Source organism: Panulirus ornatus, chromosome 13, assembly GCF_036320965.1.
Source record: "Panulirus ornatus isolate Po-2019 chromosome 13, ASM3632096v1, whole genome shotgun sequence".
In the NCBI taxonomy this organism is placed as follows: domain Eukaryota; kingdom Metazoa; phylum Arthropoda; class Malacostraca; order Decapoda; family Palinuridae; genus Panulirus; species Panulirus ornatus.
This window is the reverse complement of record NC_092236.1, coordinates 12,245,531-12,265,538: the sequence shown is the minus strand read 5'-3', so window position 1 is coordinate 12,265,538 and position 20,008 is coordinate 12,245,531. Positions and strand designations below refer to the sequence as shown.

Sequence of the window (20,008 nt, the reverse complement as noted above, 5' to 3'; positions counted from 1 at the left end):
CTCTTTTCTCTCTCATCCCAACGAACCACGTAACACAGCAGCCCTTCATCCCTTTACCTCTGTCCATCTTGTTATCCGATGATAGAGCTCACCTTCCCACAACCTTGTGGTAGGAGCCCCACCTTAGCAGTCTGGTCCTGAGGGGGAATGATGGGCTTGCATTATTATGGGTCACACTATTGTTATAAGGTGAGGTGACCTTGCATGCCATCTCGCTTGCTGCCGGTACCGGATCTTCATTGTACACTAATATTGCATTTCGTTCGTTGTAGATATTTTCCTTGAACTCTGTGTGAAAAGTAATTTTTTCTCAGTGCGCTGAGTATGTCTTGTACATACATTTTTTTTTTTTTACTACATATAAAGGGATTTGGTTGCTTTAGAAATATGAAATGGATTCTTTTTTGTTTAGATTTTGCTTTTTAATGCAACTGTAGTAGATACCTCAGTCTCTCAGGATAAATCAGCTCTTTAATGTAGGTTTATTGAAATGTGTGAGTTGTTTGCTTATTTCTGGTACCTAATTTATATACCGCCAGCACACTACAGTGTGTGTGTGTGTGTGTGTGTGTGTGTGTGTGTACAGATGTGTAGTGATGTGTGTTGGTGTAGAAAGGAGAGAGAGAGAGAGAGAGAGAGAGAGAGAGAGAGAGAGAGAGAGAGAGAGAGACAGAGAGTCCCTATTCTTATTACCCCTCATCTCTAAGGCCACCCTACCACCCATCTACGTATATCCTGGTTCTCCAATTCCATCCAACTCGTATCTCCAAAACACTGTGCATCTGTGTTTGGAACATGTCCACAGGAGTACTCACAAGTAACAAAACGAGGAGTTAGTTGGTAGTCTGAAGAGAGAAAAGAAAAAATAGATATAGATATGTTTCTTCAGTGACCGTGATGCCTACGTTGATGTCACGATGTTAGACTTAATAGTCAACTATTTGTTAGGATGATTATCCAGGGTATATAGACTGTGATTCTCGCTCTCTTTTCCCTCTTTCTCCATTTTCTTCTTACTCTGGTTTCTCGCTAAGCTCACTGAGAGAACTCGCGCCCTCGCTGCAGATTAAGGGGTAACGCCATCAGTCAGCATGATAAAATAAACGTCCTGATTGCTTCAGTAAACGCCACAGAGGGCTGTTCTTACGTCTGGGGCTTCAGAAGGTGCGCGTTTGGTCATTGCGCACCCTCTGACCCTCAGTTCAACCCTTGAGTAATGAGACGATTATTATATCAGTGTTTGAGGAATGCCTTTCGTAAAGGTTAGGAATATATATATATATATATATATATATATATATATATATATATATATATATATATATATATATATATATATATATATATTAATAACACATATCAGAGAAACAACATTTTGAATTCAGGAGGAAAAGGTCATGTGTGGCTGATGTGTTGGTGATGGTAGTGAGGGGAGCAGAGGAATCTAAACAGTGGCACACCACTTGCCCACGTGCTGCCACACACACACACACACACACACACACACACACACACACACACACACAACCCGGTCCAGGCGGCTTATTTTTGTCGTGTGGCTTGCTGTGGTTTCTCGCTTGCTATACCTGCCATCCGCTCACCCTCCCCACTGTTATTTCCAGGTTCTGCCATGAATTGCGTTCAACATCCTGCCTGCCTAGTGTGTTGGATTGTCTACTTCCTTTTTGTTAAGTTGATGGTACTGTGTCCCTCCTGGCCACAATAGATGATGAGTATTTTTTTTCCCCCTCTCATAAACTAGGATAGTAGGATTTACTGTTTTCGTCATAAGGTAATGGGTTGTGAGCATGTAGCCTAAGGTAATGGGGTTATAAACCCTTTCTCATGGTAAAGCACACCCTCGTCTATGGCCTCAAGATGATGCAACTTTGTCCATCTGATGGCCAGTCTGTTAACCAGGCTTGTTCATCATCTCAGCTGTCCATCGTTCCAGCCAGATCTTCCCTTCTGACCTGCCGGGCGTCGATCCTGTGACTGACGCAAGGTACTCAACGTCTTATATGGGCTGGACGACGTTCCTCCACTTTCCTCTGAGCTTGGTTACGTGGTGTTCTCTCTCTCTCTCTCTCTCTCTCTCTCTCTCTCTCTCTCTCTCTCTCTCTCTCTCTCTCTCTCTCTCTCTCTCACACACACACCGTCGTGCCTCTGGTGATGATGCTCTCTGCGTAGGTTTATTAAAGTAAGTAGGTTTGTTTTGCTGGGGGGGGGGGGGTTAGGGGTAGCAATGGACATCGCCTCCACACAGGACAAGTTCCTTCCTGCAGTTCGCGTAGACCTTGTCGAGTACCGACCCCAGTTACCACATGGTGTGGTAACCTACGTGTTGCTTAGACGAAGTGGATCGTAACACGGTTTCCCGCAGTGTGGCTGGTTCGTTGCCCGCAGAGTGTCACAAGTGACACCCATCAGAACGTCTTGCATGTGTCTGTAAATAGCGGTGCTTGATACATAGGTGGCACGAAGCGTTGAGTGCACATAAGGTCATCAGTAACACGGAGTGGTGCTCACAAGGTTACACATAACGTCATCAGTAACAAGAAGTGGTGCTGACAGGCTACGCATGGCGTTATCAGCAGCAGGTAGCCCAGCATCAGTAACAGGTAGCCTAGCATGTGTAACAGGTAGCATAGCATATGTAACAGGTAACCTAGTATGTGTAACAGGTAGCCTAGTAAGATAGCAGATAGCCTAGGATGTGTAACAGGTAGCCTAGTGTTTGTAAAAGGTAGCCTAACATGTGTAACAGGTAGCCTAGCATGTGTAACAGGTAGCTTAGTGTTTGTAAAAGGTAGCCTAGCATGTGTAACAGGTAGCATAGTGTTTGGAAAAGGTAGCCTTACATGTGTAACATGTAGCCTAGCATGTGTAACAGGTAGCCTAGTATGTACAGAGATTCATGGGTTGCGGAGAGTGCAGTTCGTCGTGAGAGCAGGAGAGAGAACTCTTCTCACAGCTGCCCTGGTGTTGGGGTGTGTGGATGAGTGAACCTTTGGTTGACGGTGTGGGTTATGGTCTTTTCATCTCTTGAATCTCTCCCCAGCATTGCTAACTCCAATGAATGATTAATGGAAAGTGTCAGATTTGGCGGGAAAGGATGACTGACGTGCCTGTACTTGTGCCTGGAGTTGATATGTAATAGATAGATGTCTACAACACTCAAGGGTTGTATGTGTTTTGTTGAATCCAGGAGTTGTATTTCCCGTGGATCTCGTTTAAGGATATTTCAATCCTTGAAAGTGACTTATTTTCTTACGTTTAATCTTTTGGGTTTGATAGCATCACCTTCGAACTACCCCTTAAGGGTAAGGTCAAGGGTTATGCCTAAGGGTCACAAGTTTATGCTTAAAAAGAATGTAAATGTTTGGTGTACGTGTTATTGTTTCTACCATACGTTTGCTGTGTACCAGATGGCTGTGTCGGAATCACTCATAACATCGGCTACAATCCACACTCAGTCACATGCTCCACTATTGATGTACCGATAATCAAGCGAAGTCAATAATTCATTTTTTTTTAAGTCCATTAATGGTATCTTGATGACCATACTTTGCCGGCTCTTCGTGGAGAGAAACGAGTAAATGTCCGTTAATCTCATTCTGTCGTAATGAGGATCGTCGTCATAACTAATGTTCACTAATAACAACAAGCTCTTCAAGACTTGCCACAGTGTTTGTTATATTCCTCGTAGTATGGGGCATTATTTAAACCGCCCCACTCTCTCCCCCCAGCGGACGGAGTAGGGGAACTTCTGATAACGCTCGATACTTATTATGTATAATGTGAGGGGGAGATGATAAGGTGGGGTGGGGTTCGGAGCATGACCCACCCACCCCCCACTCCATTATATCGATGCTTCATACGGTGGCTCCTCGGGGACCCTTGCATTCCGCACTCCCTCCCTTCTCGTCTCTCACTGTTTATTCATTTTTTTCTCTCATTTCTGTATCTTACCACTACGTCTTTGTTCTGCTTTCCCTGGTATTCACCCATCACTCCTTCCTTCGTGTGATAGTGGACAAGGTCTTACGACCCATCAGCACCCAGTGGTCAGTACTTCATTCATGTCACTTCTAGACTTTAACGTAATGTCTTAAACTGTATTTGTAGGCATGATTACAGCCATTGCAGTTTAGAGGTGTGGGAAAATCGTTTTTACATCATGGTGGTGGAGTCATGCGGGTTGTGTGGCTGCGTGACTTCGTAGGGCACGTCCACACTTTCCGTCCATCTTGATCAGCCGTGGTCGATGCCACAGACAACACATTGCGCTACGGAGTGAGGTCTTCCTCACAGGTTATAGCCCCGTCCCGGAAAGATGGGGTTTATTGTTGTGTATCTAGACATCGGAAGGGGCCTCGTGTATATATATGTAAAAAAAAAAATAGTTTTTTTTTTTACATTACTAATTTGCTCATCTAATACGATTGAAAATACAATTATAATTAAATTAGAATTTGATGGTAAAAGTGTGAGACTGCTGGTGTGATGTGTCGTCAACCCAGTACGTTTTGGGGTGCTAGCCGTTGTGTGGCATGTCAGATGCTGGATAACGGTACCGGGCAGACCCCGGTCACCGGCCACACCCTGCTACACTCCGCGCCACCACACTCCACTATTACCCAGGAGGAGTACAGGCACCCTCATCGTATATCAGTAGATCTAGAAGCAGTAGAGAGATTTTTTTTTTTATCATTGTTTAAGTTAATGTAGCGTAGGTGTTGAATGATTTCATATTTCAAAAGAATAAGCAACGATGAATCTGGTTTGATGTAGAAATCATATGTCGAGCGGTTTGGACAGGGGTATCCCTGATTCATGATAGGATGAGTTCCCCCATTCTACACCACCAGTACCGTGTTAGACCAGTCGACCACTTGACCGATATGATTCCAACGTCTGCTGGTGGCAGCCCGTTTAAATCGGGTGCATCATATTGCTACAAATAAAAGCGTACGAGCTACAGATTCTCGTTGCTAATTTTCGGTAGAAAATGAAACGTTTTAACGAAAATGATGATAGTTCAGTAAAAGACTTGTGTTGTCTACTTTGCGCGACGTCCACCGAAGGGGAAGCGGGTGGGGAATGGCTTACTTACCCTTTACCATTAGGGACATCACTCAAAATCATCTGACAAACGAACCAGGTAGTGCCCGACGCTCCCAAATCGTAATGGGCCTCTGCCTGACTAGAATGTGTCGTGGATGGGGTGACCCGGAATGTAAACAGATGCCTGTTGAGTTAGGCCTCTTATACTCGGCGAGCTGAGTGTATCGTATCACCATTAAAACTCATGAAACAAGCTTTAGAACCTTCGTGAGTAACTTTCTGCGAGTGATTTCTCTTGTTGCAAGCTGAAATCAGCCAACCATGTTTGCACGTAGGATGGCGTAGTGCCTGAGGAATGCTACCTGTCAATTTTCGACAAGGTGGACAACTGGCGTAAGCTATCGATCGTATGGCGTGAAGGTCAACAGAGGCCCTCAGGCATTTGGGAATGATGCGGACACGGAGCGATAGGGAGTCTGAAAATATTTCTTTTATGAACTGACGATTGAAATTCAATATATGTGGAACTTTTTTCACGGTTATGACATATTGAACGATAATTTTTTCTCTTGGTGATTAAAATGATTGTAGGAATTTTATCCCATTCTTAGTATGAAGACCTTTATCATACCAGTTAACAATCTATATCTGTGAAATATAGATGCCAAATAAGTTATGTTCATCGTATTCTTTTCTTTTATTTCAAATGAAATTATTAGAAAAGGAAGTATTAATTTCACTTTGCAGAACAAAAAGAAAATTTTGTCCTCGATGGAAAGCAGTTCTTTACAGGACGGACTTGTTTGCAAAGTCTTTAAGGCTGTCATGAGTTCCAGTGGATAGATTACCTTGACCCTGAATTGTCCTGAGTCTCAGTGAATAGTTTGAAGGCGGTTCTTGAACTGGTATGTGTTCGTGACAAAATTAGTCTCTCTTGAACAGTCATGACTTCCTGTGAGTAAAGTTGAACAGTCATGACTTCCTGTGAGTAAAGTACCTCTGGTTCTCGAACTATCCTGAGTTCCATTGGTTAAATTACCCTTAATTCTTGGTCTGTCATGAGTTGTGACACCATAGGACATTTACATGCAACTAATTATTGCAGCAAAGTGAATCCTGTACTTTTCCATGTTCAAGGCAGCTGTGATATGGATCTAATAAATAAATTTTTCATGATAGAAGAAAACTGATGTTCGTAGAAAAAAATAGGAGAGTGAGTTTTGGGCAAATGAAAATTCTCGGGCACGTAAATATTCAAGCAAAGCTAATCACTTATTCTTTCTTCTGTCCATACGTAATGAAGTTTTACAAATGTAGCAGAAAAGCTTGGGGCAAAAGTTTCAGCCTAGCTTCGAATGTGTAAAAGAAAATGTTAGAATTTTGAAGCAACATACTCGATTTTGTTTGTTTTTCTTGAAATTAGTACTCATTGGGTAGAAAAGAGTGGATGAGAGGATTAGCCCAGTCACTGATAAAAGGCCTTTGTATATGGTACTGATAATAATTGGTAGAAAAGCAGGTATGGGTATGAGTGTGGGTTGGTATGGCTCAGATTAGGGCTGGAGGAAAAGGCTCCTCCCCAGCGCCTACTTCTTGAAAGCTAAAATAATCATTCCTCACCACGCCTTAATTAAATTGGCCTTTGGGCAGCCTTATGGAATAGCTCTCCCGAGTGAATGTTTGACACTGGGTTGACCCCCCGACAACCCCACTCAGATTTAAGCTATTGGGCGAGAAGCCACCCGCAAACTTTGAACTAGTTTAAACTATGAGCTTAGAATCTTTTGTCTCATGTATCCCGAATGGATTATATTTTAGGAGGACTGACACCTGGGGTCCACAATCCCCCAGTTATGTGGGAGGACCACCACTTTGGGGCCAACATCCCCACAGTATTGTGGGAGGACTACCACCCCCAGAGTTGTGGGATGATGACCACCTCCCGCCTGGGGTCAGCAGCAACGTTATTAAAACAGTCGGATCCCAGAAGGAGTCAGTTTAATCAGGTGCAGTTGTAACATCCGTGTGGGAGACTGGAGGATTGGTTCGCAGATCAATACTTACAGACGTTTTAAGGCATCGCGCGGGGCTGCGGGACCGCCCTTGCTTAACAATCCACTAAACCCTTGTTGATACCGCTCGAAAGTTTTGTTTTGTGTCTGAGACAGAGAAATAAAAGATGAAGAAACGTGTTCCTCTTTGCATGTCGAATAAAGCTTGGTGTCAGTCACTGTCCTAGGGGATGTGTTTATATTGGTCTGGAAAAAGAAAATTGTTTGGAACACGAAATGTGTACACGTTCGTTTACTCCTGGAGGCGCAGTGTATGTCTTTCTTGGGGAAGTCATCGGGAGCAGGACAGAAATTAAGGAATAAGATTATACACCTAATCCTTCTGTCATAATGCGAGTCAGGAACTGCAATGCATGTCCTGACTAAACAGCGTCCTAAATTCATTATTCTGTGCGGGTGTCGGTGGTGGTGTGGCATCAATACCTCCACCACACTCGCTCCACCAGTCCCTGCCAACACTTCCACTTGCTTCGTTGTGTACCGAGACGTTGTACTGGAATATTTTTCCATCGCATATGTTGTCATTTGTTGAATAACTTTAAGTTTGTTGATGGTGTACGTTTATAGTCCATTATGTTTGCTTGTAGATGGTATTCTTAGTACAAGGTCACACACACACACTGCACATAGGTAATGACAGGCAGGCAGACACACACACTAGGATGAGAGGGACTGATCCTTTATTGCCTTGATCTCATTTTCACACATTCAAGCATGGATATTGAGAGTATATAATACACCTCTTGAAAAAAAAAAAAAAGTGATCTTGTAATGCTCAAGTTTGACTGTGTGGAAAGTGAGTGTTATAGGAGCAAATGTGAGACGAGATCTAGAGAGGAGATAAATCGTGGAAGCTACGGTAGCCTCATCAGCTAATTTCTTTGGTTATGCAGAATGGGAAATGGAGTACAGAAGCCAGACACCGGGACATTGCGCTCTGAGGCTCTTTTGAAATTTGTGGTGGAGTAGGAACTTGTGTACCTCTAGCCTCAGATGCTGAGGAAATGCAAGAGGAAAGATTGGTGTAATGAAAGATGTCAAAAATGCAAAGAGAAAGATACGTCAATGCCCAGCAAGGAAGTTACAACGATTATTGAATGTGATGATGTAAGAAATTCAAAAGGAGTGACCACAAGATTAGACTCTTATAGTTGTAGACGATACTGGATGAACCTAACTAGAATAGATAAGTGCGTCAGGCATATAGTGGAGAAAGGAAAATAAGGCAAAACAAATGAAGGGGCGAGGGAGGCAAAACAAATGAAGGGGCGAGGGAGGCAGTCGAAACACCGTTTGTCAACATATCATTAAGTGGTAAGTGCAACGCGCTGTCCTTGTCACTATTGCAAAATCTCGTCTTGCATGGGTAGTTAGATACACTCTCCCTTTCTCATTTATGGAAATAAAGCACCATAAATATTTCAAACCTCATTGCACTCATTAATGATTTCACTCCCACAGGTGTTGCCTTGGATATGGAGGGAGTGAACCTAAAGGGTGGCTCTGGTGAGTACATAGAGGTGGGCTCTGGTGCGTCGTACATCCTGAGTTGCGACTACAGGACTGCTTATGATGATGCAGTCTTACAGGTCCGCTGGCTCAAATTTGGCCATCCTGTGTATTCTTGGAACCTGAATGGCAACCCTTCAGGTACAGTTTATTCTCATCAGTTTATTTAAAAGTTAGTGTACTGTAGGTAATGTATCCGTTTATATTTTGACAAAAGTGGTACCATTAGATTCCTTACATGTACTAGACTTGATGTAGATATGTGATTTTAGGTATAGCACCTCCAACTCCAACAATTTTAAGATCTTGTAAAGTGGGCAGTGCTTTGGAATGGTGGGAAATTACGGGGTGATGGTCATTACTTTTGGCGAAACATAATGAAAGTATTGCCACAACTAAATCGTGGCAGTTGGCAAAGCTTACTACAATGAGGTTTTATGTTTTTTTCTTGGCTCACATCAATGTTTAGATAATCCCAGGCGAATTTAAAAAACCACAGCGTCATTACTTATCCTTGAGAGTTACGCATCTGACTTGTTTGCGATATGATTTGGAACCATATTTGGTTAGTTTTGAATTTGTAGTAGATTTATGGAAAAAGAAATCTTAGAATTTTTACTTTTATCACCGGAAATTCAGTGACGTGTGTTTGTGTGTAAGGAGTGCCGAGAGATACCACGAGTTAATACCCTGCAAGGGAAGTGCCCTTTTTTTCAGTGTACAGACTGAGGAGTGAAGCTGTAATACAACTTAGCATTTAGGGTCTAGAAATGCTTAGATTTATTTCCTACTGATGCATTCCACAGAATTTCCCTATGCGTCACGTGTAAAATCGACTGAATATGTTTGCAAATATGCTGGCTGATTTCAAAAGCCTGTAAAGACATATGGATTGAATTAATGCTTATGGGATCTGACCTACATGGGGTCATATTCCTGTATTTTTATAGACATATGACCTCATTGTTTACCTTCAAAATCAAATGATCCCTGACGCTTTTACATGATGGAATTTCATGAACATTAGCAAGTTATCTTTGTTTTTTAATTGAACTGGTATTTTACATTACTTATTCCATAGGTACATATTTACCCTCTCCATCATAACCCAACCAATAACGAGTTATTTAATGTCGAAAGGACGTTTTTTAAGGGTGAAACGAATTATCACACTCATAAATCACTCTAACTCAGGAAAACGATTCCATAAGAGTAGAACGCAGATCATAATCGTAGAAATGTTTGCTAGTAAATAGATTACTGTTGTTTGTTGTTCATGAAAAATTGCCCCCTCAGGAAGTTTTTTTTTTTTTTTTACCTGATAAGGTTGATGTTATTTTAGGCCGTTTATCAGTATGTCTAGATCCATTTTCACATTTGCTGTAACGTGTGATTAGTGTATTAGAATGGGTACTAGAGCTTTTTTTTTTTAATATTTTCGCGTGATTGTAGGTGAAGAATTTTTAGGAACTAATTATGTCCCATTTGCTTATTTAAGGTTTTTGATCACAAATGTATTGTTTCAGAGTGAAAGTATAGCATATTAGATTTATCATTTGTGTTGATATCGGTTATTGAGTACCTTTAGATTAATTAAATTAAGGGGAAGTAACATGCATGTCAGTGGCTCACATGTTAAACTTACCATTAGTAAATATGGGGAACGCCATGGAGAAAAAAAACCTTAGAACTTTATGCCACTTACATTGCTTCCTCCAAGATGTGCCATACCTACCAGATTGCCCGGCAGACGGTACAGAAACTAGCTTAACCCTTAAAAATCGGCCTAAATCATGAGATGTTTATCTTAATAATGGCGGTCAACAGCATTAAATGTCCTGTAAGGATGGCAACCAACGTCATGTGATGTTTCAATTCTTGCCTTTTTTTTCTTTAGGGTAGCCTGCGAAATTAACCATCCAAATAGGGATTACAGTAAGAGATGTTCAGGTATTAATTTTTGTCTGGATTTTGACAGATGAAACATTCCAGCTTCAATATTTTTTATTAAATATCAACATAATGATAACTGCAGGCATTGATTGTTGTCTGAATTTTGACATGAAACATTCCCGCTTGAATATTTTTATAAAATATCATGAGACATAATGATAACTGCATTTTTATGGTTCATAGTGGGAAATAGAAATGCTTGTTTTGGCTAGTCCTTCAAGATAAGAGAATAACTCAAGAGTTAGCAAGTAGTCTGTAATTTTGATGTTCTTATACTAGAATAACTGTAAAATTTCTTAGCATATTACTATTTATTTTATTACTTCATTCTCAATTTAATGGGATCGATCAGATACACAAGTCTCCATAACATCACTCATACACATCTCTATCCCATGCCTCATTTGTTAAAGTGAAACTAACTCTTCCACTTGTATAAAAATGCCTCTTGAATATTACTTTGCATATTATGTTGGTTCAACATTTACATCCAATGTCTCCATTCATGCCACCTCCATTCAAAAAATGCTTCCATTACATATAACCTCTTGTCAGTTCTCCAACAGCTTCATCTGAAATGTCCTTATCCCTAATCAGTTCTCACTTAATCTGTACATCACTTTTACAGTCTGCCTCTTGCCTTGCACCCTCTACTGCACTTTATTTGTATATATTTGCTTGACAGACCTCTTTTATCCATATGCCTTACTAATGACTTTTATCCATACGCCGTACTAATGACTTCTTTATCCATAACTTTTTCACTTTGTCATTCATTAATCTGTCTACCTTCCTGATTTTAGTTATATCACACAAATTATCCATCTCTCCTGCTCTTACTCCTTCCCTGTGCTTAGCTTTGTACAGTTAGGTTTTGCCGCCATTCATTAACATTAGGACAAGTACGTACTCTTCCATGCAGGTTTCTTGCAAAGTCTTTGCTCACATATTTTCCATTCACCAGATCTCTCTAAGTGCACCAGTGTTATTTAACTCACAGCTTTGTCACCAGTTCTTCCCTCATCATGATTAACTACAAAGACTATTGCATTTTCTGTCACTCTTGGTCAAAACAGGGTGTTAAGCATATCATACATTTTTTGTAAATCATATTTTTAAACAGGCAGATCATACACATATATGTTAGAGGGGAGTTATTTAAGATTCACAGAATTTCTTTATGACTTTATAGTCATTACATTTGTAACTTGTATCATGGAACCTCCGTTTATACAGGTAATATGATCACAATGCTAAGCTATCAGTATATTATAAAAAATATACTAATAACTAGGGGTCCAGCAAACTCAGATTTGAACATACTAGAGTGGTGTACACACTTTAACAGTTGTTTTAATGTGGTGAGTTGAATATGACCATTTTTGTTTTCAGTGTCAGACTCTCTTCTGGGTTTGGTGAACGCTTCTCCAGAGACTGAACCTCATTCGTTGCATTTTGTCAGTATTCAATATAGTCTTGCTGGAAACTACACTTGTGAGGTCTCAACTGCCTCTAACAGTGTTCAGGATACATACTCTCTTTATGTCGTAGGTAAGTTTAATGGCTCATTGTAGTTGTGGTTGCTTTCCATTTCATCCAGAAAACTACTGCACTAATGTCAGCCTCAGTATTTCTGTAAACCTTTCATTGGCCTTTCATACATTGATGCATACAGACCCACCTTGAGGGCTAGGAAACTAAAAATTTCAGGGATCCCAGGCCTGTCAGGGGCATGGAAGATTGATATCAGAAATATTGATAAAACAAAACAACAGAAAATATAGTTAGTTCAAAGATTTTATAGTTTTTTTCATTTTCTGCAGTCTTTTCCTCATGTGCCTACCATGCCCCTTCACCAGGGTTACCCTGGAGGGCCATGATATGCAAATCCTTCCCATGGCCTGAGTCAATTCTTTGCAACTATGAATGCATATAAATCTAGCAAAATATTTTAAGATAAATAAATCATAGTTACATACCATTGCATGGCCATCAGTCATTATATCACAGTCAATATTTTTTTATACAGATACTGTATTCATAACTCTATTGATATTATCAAAACAAATTGTTATTGTACTGGCTAAGTCAGAAGTTTACACCCTAGATTGTTCTATATAGCATTTTAGGTATGTGCATACAACTGTTAGTAAATTTTCTCCATAGTTACCCTCTAACAGTGGCCAGTTAAGGGTGTAGCACGAAAACGCTAAGAAGTGGCACTGGAATATACCAGTTAAGGAGACTTTTGCTGTCGCCACCCTCTTAGGGAGTTCTTGGCGACCTTGAATGCATATAAATCTAACCAAAGATTTTGATTTCAACCATAGTTACATACCATTGTACAGCTATCGCTATATCACAGTATTTCTTCTAGATTTAAATGCTGTACTCATTACTCTGTTGATATTATCAAGACCTACTCTCATTGTGTTAGCCGAATCAGGAGATTAAACCCTAGTTAATACCAAATAGCATTTCAGTTATGTACATAGAGCTATTACTAAATTTACTCCATAGTTGCCTATGCCAGTGGCTTGTTAATATTAAGGCCCTATAAGGCTATAAAGCAGCACTGGAGTTTACCAGATATAGAGACTTTTGCTGTGGCCACCCCTTTGAGGGAGTTCCGAAACAGAATGGGTATCAGAGATTTATTTATATTATTTAATTATACTTTGATGCTGTCTCCCGGGTTAGTGAGGTAGTGCAAGGAAACAGACGAAAGAATGTCCCAACCCACCCACATACACATGTATATACATAAATGCCCACAAGCACATATACATACCTATTCATTTCAACGTATACAAACATATACATACACAGACATATACATATATACACATGTGCATATTAATACATACTGCCTTCATCCATTCCTGCTGCCACCCCGCCTCACATGAAATGATACCCCCCCCTTTCCCCGCGTGCACGCGAGGTAGTGCTAGGAAAAGACAACAAAGGCCACATTCGTTCACATCTCAGTCTCTAGCTGTCATGTCTAATGCACAGAAACCACAGCTCCCTTTCCACATCCAGGCCCCGTAAAACTTTCCATGGTTTGCCCCAGATGCTTCACATGCCCTGGTTCAATCCATTGACAGCACGTCGACCCTGGTATACCACATTGTTCCAATTCACTATTCCTTGCACGCCTTTCACCCTCCTGTATGTTTAGGCCCCGATCCCTTAAAATCTTAATCACTCCATCCTTCCACCTCCAATTTGGTCTTCCACTTCTCCTCGTTCCCTCCACCTCTGACACATATATCCTTTTTGTCACTCTTTCCTCACTCATTCTCTCCATGTGACCAAACCATTTCAATACACCCTCTTCTTCTCTCTCAACCAGTCTTTTTATTACCACACATCTCTCCTACCCTTTCATTACTTACTCGATCAAACCACCTCACACCACATGTTGTCCTCAAACATCTCATTTCCAACACATCCACCCTCCTCCGCACAACCCTATCTGTCGCCCATGCCTCACAACCATATCAGAGATATAGATAGATAATCCCCCCCTCCATATGTTTTATTGAATCTTCCCTTATTCATTACCATAATGTCTACTCCATTACACATTTCAGATTTCTTGAAAGGTAATCGTTGTTACTATCTTGTTTTCTATTTATTTTCAGTACATCTTGTATTGAATAATACATTTAGTACATTTTTCATGTTCATGAGTAAAGTAATACTTTTTCTCATATCTGATTCCATTTTCAAAGTAATGCATTATCCTGGTTCCCATTTATTTTATGTTAAAGGCTTCAATCATGGACAAAACTCTGTATCAAGGCTGGACCTTAATTGAATTATAGAGATAATTATGAAAAGGAAATAGAAAAGACACAGGAAAGTATTTATGAATTTTTGAGGAAGTGAAGAACCTTTCTTCTGAAATGTCTGTCATAGTTATTGGGAAAGACATGAGAAGGTAGAGAGTTCCAAAGCTTTGATGTGTAGGGAAAGAACCAAGTATCAAAATGGCCCACCCTTGAGTTGCCATTGGCTGCCCGTCATTCATACATTGTAAGATTAGAACTTGTAAATCTCTTTTAAGTAATCTGCCTTAAGTTTCTTTATGGCTTAGCAATCAGAATTTTATAAAACTTGTAGTTCTAGTGGCTAAGGTTCATTTTGATATGTTTGATGATGGCACGTTGTCATTCATATCTCTGCATTCTGTTTTGTATGCTCCAGCTTCAGTAATGAGCACTTATAAGTAAATATGAATTAATACAGTGTACATCTTTAAGGAAATATTATCTTAGATAAGTTTGATAAACAGCATATTTTTTCTAGACTTCTATTCTTGTAATGACTCAGAATTAATTTGTCCTTGCTAATGAGAACTATAACAAGCTGTTTTACCCTTATTTTATTTGTGTTGGAGATGTATAAAAGAAAGAGGCAGGAGGTCAAGAGAAAGGTGCAAGAGGTGAAAAAGAGGGCAAATGAGAGTTGGGGTGAGAGAGTATCATTAAATTTTAGGGAGAATAAAAAGATGTTTTGGAAGGAGGTAAGTAAAGTGCATAAGACAAGGGAGCAAATGGGAACTTCAGTGAAGGGGGCTAATGGGGCGGTGATAACAAGTAGTGGTGATGTGAGAAGGAGATGGAGTGAGTATTTTGAAGGTTTGTTGAATGTGTTTGATGATAGAGTGGCAGATATAAGGTGTTTTGGTCAAGGTGGTATGCAAAGTGAGAGGGTTAGGGAAAATGAGTTGGTAAACAGAGAAGAGGTAGTAAAAGCTTTGCGGAAGATGAAAGCCGGCAAGGCAGCAGGCTTGGATAGTATTGCAGTGGAATTCATTAAAAAAGGGGGTGACTGTATTGTTGACTGGTTGGTAAGGTTATTCAATGTATGTATGATTCATGGTGAGGTGCCTGAGGATTGGGTGAATGCTTGCATAGTGCCATTGTACAAAGGCAAAGGGGATAAGAGTGAATGCTCAAATTACAGAGGTATAAGTTTGTTGAGTATTCCTGGTAAATTATATGGAAGGGTATTGATTGAGAGGGTGAAGGCATGTACAGAGCATCAGATTGGGGAAGAGCAGTGTGGTTTCAGAAGTGGTAGAGGATGTGTGGATCAGGTGTTTGCTTTGAAGAATGTATGTGAGAAATACTTAGGAAAGCAAATGGATTTGTATGTAGCATTTATGGATCTGGAGAAGGCATATGATAGAGTTGATAGAGATGCTCTGTGGAAGGTATTAAGAATATATGGTGTGGGAGGCAAGTTGTTAGAAGCAGTGAAAAGTTTTATCGAGGATGTAAGGCATGTGTACATGTAGGAAGAGAGGAAAGTGATTGGTTCTCAGTGAATGTAGGTTTGCGGCAGGGGTGTGTGATGTCACCATGGTTGTTTGATTTGTTTATGGATGGGGTTGTTAGGGAGGTGAATGCAAGAGTTTTGGAAAGAGGGGCAAGTATGCAGTCTGTTATGGATGAGAGAGCTTGGGAAGTGAGTCAGTTGTTGTTCGCTGATGATACAGCGCTGATGGCTGATTAATGTGAGAAACTGCAGAAGCTGGTGACTGAGTTTGGTAAGGTGTGTGAAAGAAGAAAGTTGAGAGTAAATGTGAATAAGAGCAAGGTTATTAGCTACAGTAGGGCTGAGGATCAGGTCAATTGGGAGGTAAGCTTGAATGGAGAAAAACTGGAGGAAGTGAAGTGTTTTAGATATCTGGGAGTGGATCTGGCAGTGGATGGAACCGTGGAAGCGGAAGTGAATCATAGGGTGGGGGAGGGGGCGAAAATTCTGGGAGCCTTGAAAAATGTGTGGAAGTCGAGAACATTATCTCGGAAAGCAAAAATAGGTATGGTTGAAGTAATAGTGGTTCCAACAATGTTGTATGGTTGCGGGGCGTGGGCTATGGATAGAGTTGTGCGCAGGAGGATGGATGTATTGGAAATGAGATGTTTGAGGAGAATATGTGGTGTGAGGTGGTTTGATTGAGTAAGTAATGTAAGGGTAAGAGAGATGTGTGGTAATAAAAAGAGTGTGGTTGAGAGAGCAGAAGAGGGTGTTTTGAAATGGTTTGGTCACATGCAGAGAATGAGTGAGGAAAGACTGACCAAGAGGATATATGTGTCAGAGGTGGAGGGAACGAGAAGAAGTGGAAGACCAAATTGGAGGTGGAAAGATGGAGTGAAAAAGATTTTGAGTGATCGGGGCCTGAACATGCAGGAGTGTGAAAGGTGTGCAAGGAATATAGTGAATTGGAACGATGTGGTATACCGGGGTCGACGTGCTGTCAATGGAGTGAACCAGAGCATGTGAAGCGTCTGGGGTAAACCATGGAAAGTTGTGTGGGGCCTGGATGTGGAAAGGGAGCTTTGGTTTTGGTGCATTATTACATGACAGCTAGAGACTGAGTGTGAACGAATGGGGCCTTTGTTGTCTTTTCCTAGCGCTACCTCGCATACATGAGGGGGGAGGGGGTTGTTATTCCATGTGTGGCGGGGTGGTGATGGGAATGAATAAAGGCAGACAGTATGCATTATGTACATGTCTATATATGTATATGTCTGTGTGTGTATATATATATATATATGTATACGTTGAGATGTATAGGTATATATTTTTGCGTGTTTGGACGTGTATGTATATACATGTGTATGTGGGTAGTTTAGGCCATTCTTTTGTCTGTTTCCTTGGGCTACCTCGCTAACGCGGGAGACAGCGACAAAGCAAAATAAATAGATAAATAAATATAACTGGTTTTGGTATACAATTCTGCATTAAATGACCTCTGTCATATAATGATGATTTGTTATTATTCTTTTAAGTTGTTTTGTTCTTTGTTAGATTTTGATCATTTCGGTAATTAGCGTTATGTCAGATAACTGAATGAGATCTGTGATCAGCAATTTTTTATTCTATTGGGTCTAGCCATGCTTTTGATTAAGAATTTATTCGTCTCTAATCTTTCATCAGGTTTTTGTTACCACCGAGCTCGTTTGCATGTTGCTATATAATATAGTAAGATCCCAGAAGATATTGGCATTTAACATCTTTTATTACTGTTTTCAAGTTACTTATGGTACATCTACCCTCCTCCATCAGCTGCTTGTAAATTATCAGGATTCTTCATTCGTTGTCAGACCTTTGCCAAATTTGATGCATAACTCCATGCCAGTAAGGTCTCAAAGAGTTTCAGTAGCTGACATTTTCTGTCAATAATTAATGATGGTATATGGCCCTTTTACTTGACTTGGAAGTCAAGCCTGAGAATAGCTTAGTGTATTCTCTAGTTTTCCTCATTTTATGGTACATTCAAACTAGATTTGGTATGTAGGTAAGATTCAAATTCAGGCAGATCCATGGGTGACATATGGTCAGCAAAACTATCCACTATACTGAAGAAGGTCATTTATTGACTAATCTGTTGATTTATCTTTGCCCCATCAGAACTCATGACGGATTATGTCAGAAAGTTTGGACACAACTGAGATCAGCCTATACTTTCACAAATTCTTGTTTCCAAAATCAAAATATCATGGGACAAGTTAATGGGATCAGTTAACTGTGGTTGTGACATTAAGTAAAGAAGTGTAATAGTATGTATGTTGTAGATTTCCCTCACACTTGTACCTGAAATTGGTTGTTTTGCATGTCTGTTGTTGTAAACCCCCAGATGCCTCATCATTCCCCTACGAAACTCGTGTACAAGTTCTAAGTACAATAAACAATAGCAGCGGTGCAATCATCGAGAACAAGTATGAAGTTGAAACTGGTATGGCAGAAGATAACATTGTTTTTGAAGATGCTGATTGCATACTGGTTTGGTCTTTCTCAACACCTGCCATCTTTCCTCGACCAAATGTCACATGTGGTTACTACTCTTTTGACTATGATGATGTCATACGCCGCCTCCCTGCTGGCCTTACGATGCACAAGTTCCCCAATGGGTCATGGCAGGCATCCTTTGATTCTACTCATGTTGAGGTCAGTAGGGAATGTTATTTTTGCTTTACTTAAAAATAGATTTAGAACAGATTGCTCATATTAGTATAAAGTTAAAATGTTATGGCTGTGCTCCTTGTGGGAGCAGGGGAATATGGGCTCCTGTAGAGCAAGAAGGACCTTGAGGACACAAGTCCTTCGCACCAGCTAATGATGATTTGATATTATCAAAAATCTCTTCTTACTCATGGATTATTATTTGTTGGAACATTGAAGAGTGTGTGGAAGGTAAGAATGTTATCTTGGAGAGCAAAAGTGGGTATGTTTGAAGGAATAGTGGTTCCAACAGTTTTATATGGTTGTGAGGTATGGGCTATAGATCGAGTTGTGTGGAGGAGGAGGGATGTGTTGGAAATTAAATGTTTGAGGACAATATGTGGTGTGAGGTGGTTTGATCAAGTAAGTAATGAAAGGGTAAGAGAGATGCGTGGTAATAAAAATGGTGTGGTTGAGAGAGCAGAAGAGGGTGTGTTGAAATGGTTTGGACACAGAGAGAATGAATGAGGAAAGATTGACAAAGAGGATATATATATGTCAGAGATGGAGGGAAGAAGAAGTGGGAGACCAAATTGGAGATGGAAGGATGGAGTGGAAAAGATTTTGAACGATTTGGGCCTGAACATACAGGAGGGCAAAAGGCATGCAGTGAATTGAGTGAATTGGAACAATTTGGTATACTGGGGTCAACGTGTTGTCAGTGGATTGAACCAGGGCATGTGAAGCGTCCGGGGTACACCATGGAAAGGTCTGTGGGGCTTGAATGTGGAAAGGGAGCTGTGGTTTTGGTGCATTACACATGACAGCTAGAGACTGAGTGTGAACGAATGTGGCCTTTTTTGTCTGTTCCTGGCACTGCCTCGCTGGAGGGGGCAGGGGGGGATGCTATTTCGCTTGTGGTGGTATGGCAAAGGGAATGGATGATGGCAGCAAGTATGAATATGTACATGTGTATATATGTATATGTTGAAATGTATATGTATGTATATGTGCGTGTGTGGGTGTTTATGTGTGTACATGTGTATGTGGGTGGGTTGGACCATTCCTCACTTGTTTCCTTTCCTTGCACTACCTTGCTAATGCATGAGCCCATGGTTGAGTATAATGATAATGAAAAATTATTATTTTTTTTATTTCAAACTATTCGCCATTTCCTGCGTTAGCAAGGTAGCGTTAAGAACAGAGGACTGGGCCTCTGAGGGAATATCCTCACCGGGCCCCCTTCTCTGTTCCTTCTTTTGGAAAATTAAAAAAAACAAAACAAGAGGGGATTATTATTATTATTATTATTATTATTATTATTATTATTATTATTATTATTATTATTATTCATTACATCTGATTATATATTATGCAAGACAGCTAGAGTGGATGTGAATGAATGAAGCCTTTTCTTGGTCTGTTCCTGGTACTACCTTGCTAACAAG

At 40.4% G+C, this 20,008-nt stretch overlaps 1 protein-coding gene across 4 annotated transcripts in view; it reads left to right on the top strand.

The window, feature by feature from the left end:
- Positions 1-20,008, top strand: part of LOC139752759 (uncharacterized) — a 57,790-nt gene that overhangs the window by 25,760 nt on the left and 12,022 nt on the right. For all 4 annotated transcript variants that reach the window (XM_071668653.1, XM_071668652.1, XM_071668654.1 and 1 more), the window contains exons 3-5: positions 8,601-8,789; positions 11,994-12,152; positions 18,256-18,566. In XM_071668653.1, coding sequence (XP_071524754.1) covers positions 8,601-8,789; positions 11,994-12,152; positions 18,256-18,566 — 659 coding nt within the window. The remainder of the gene's footprint in view (positions 1-8,600; positions 8,790-11,993; positions 12,153-18,255; positions 18,567-20,008) is intronic.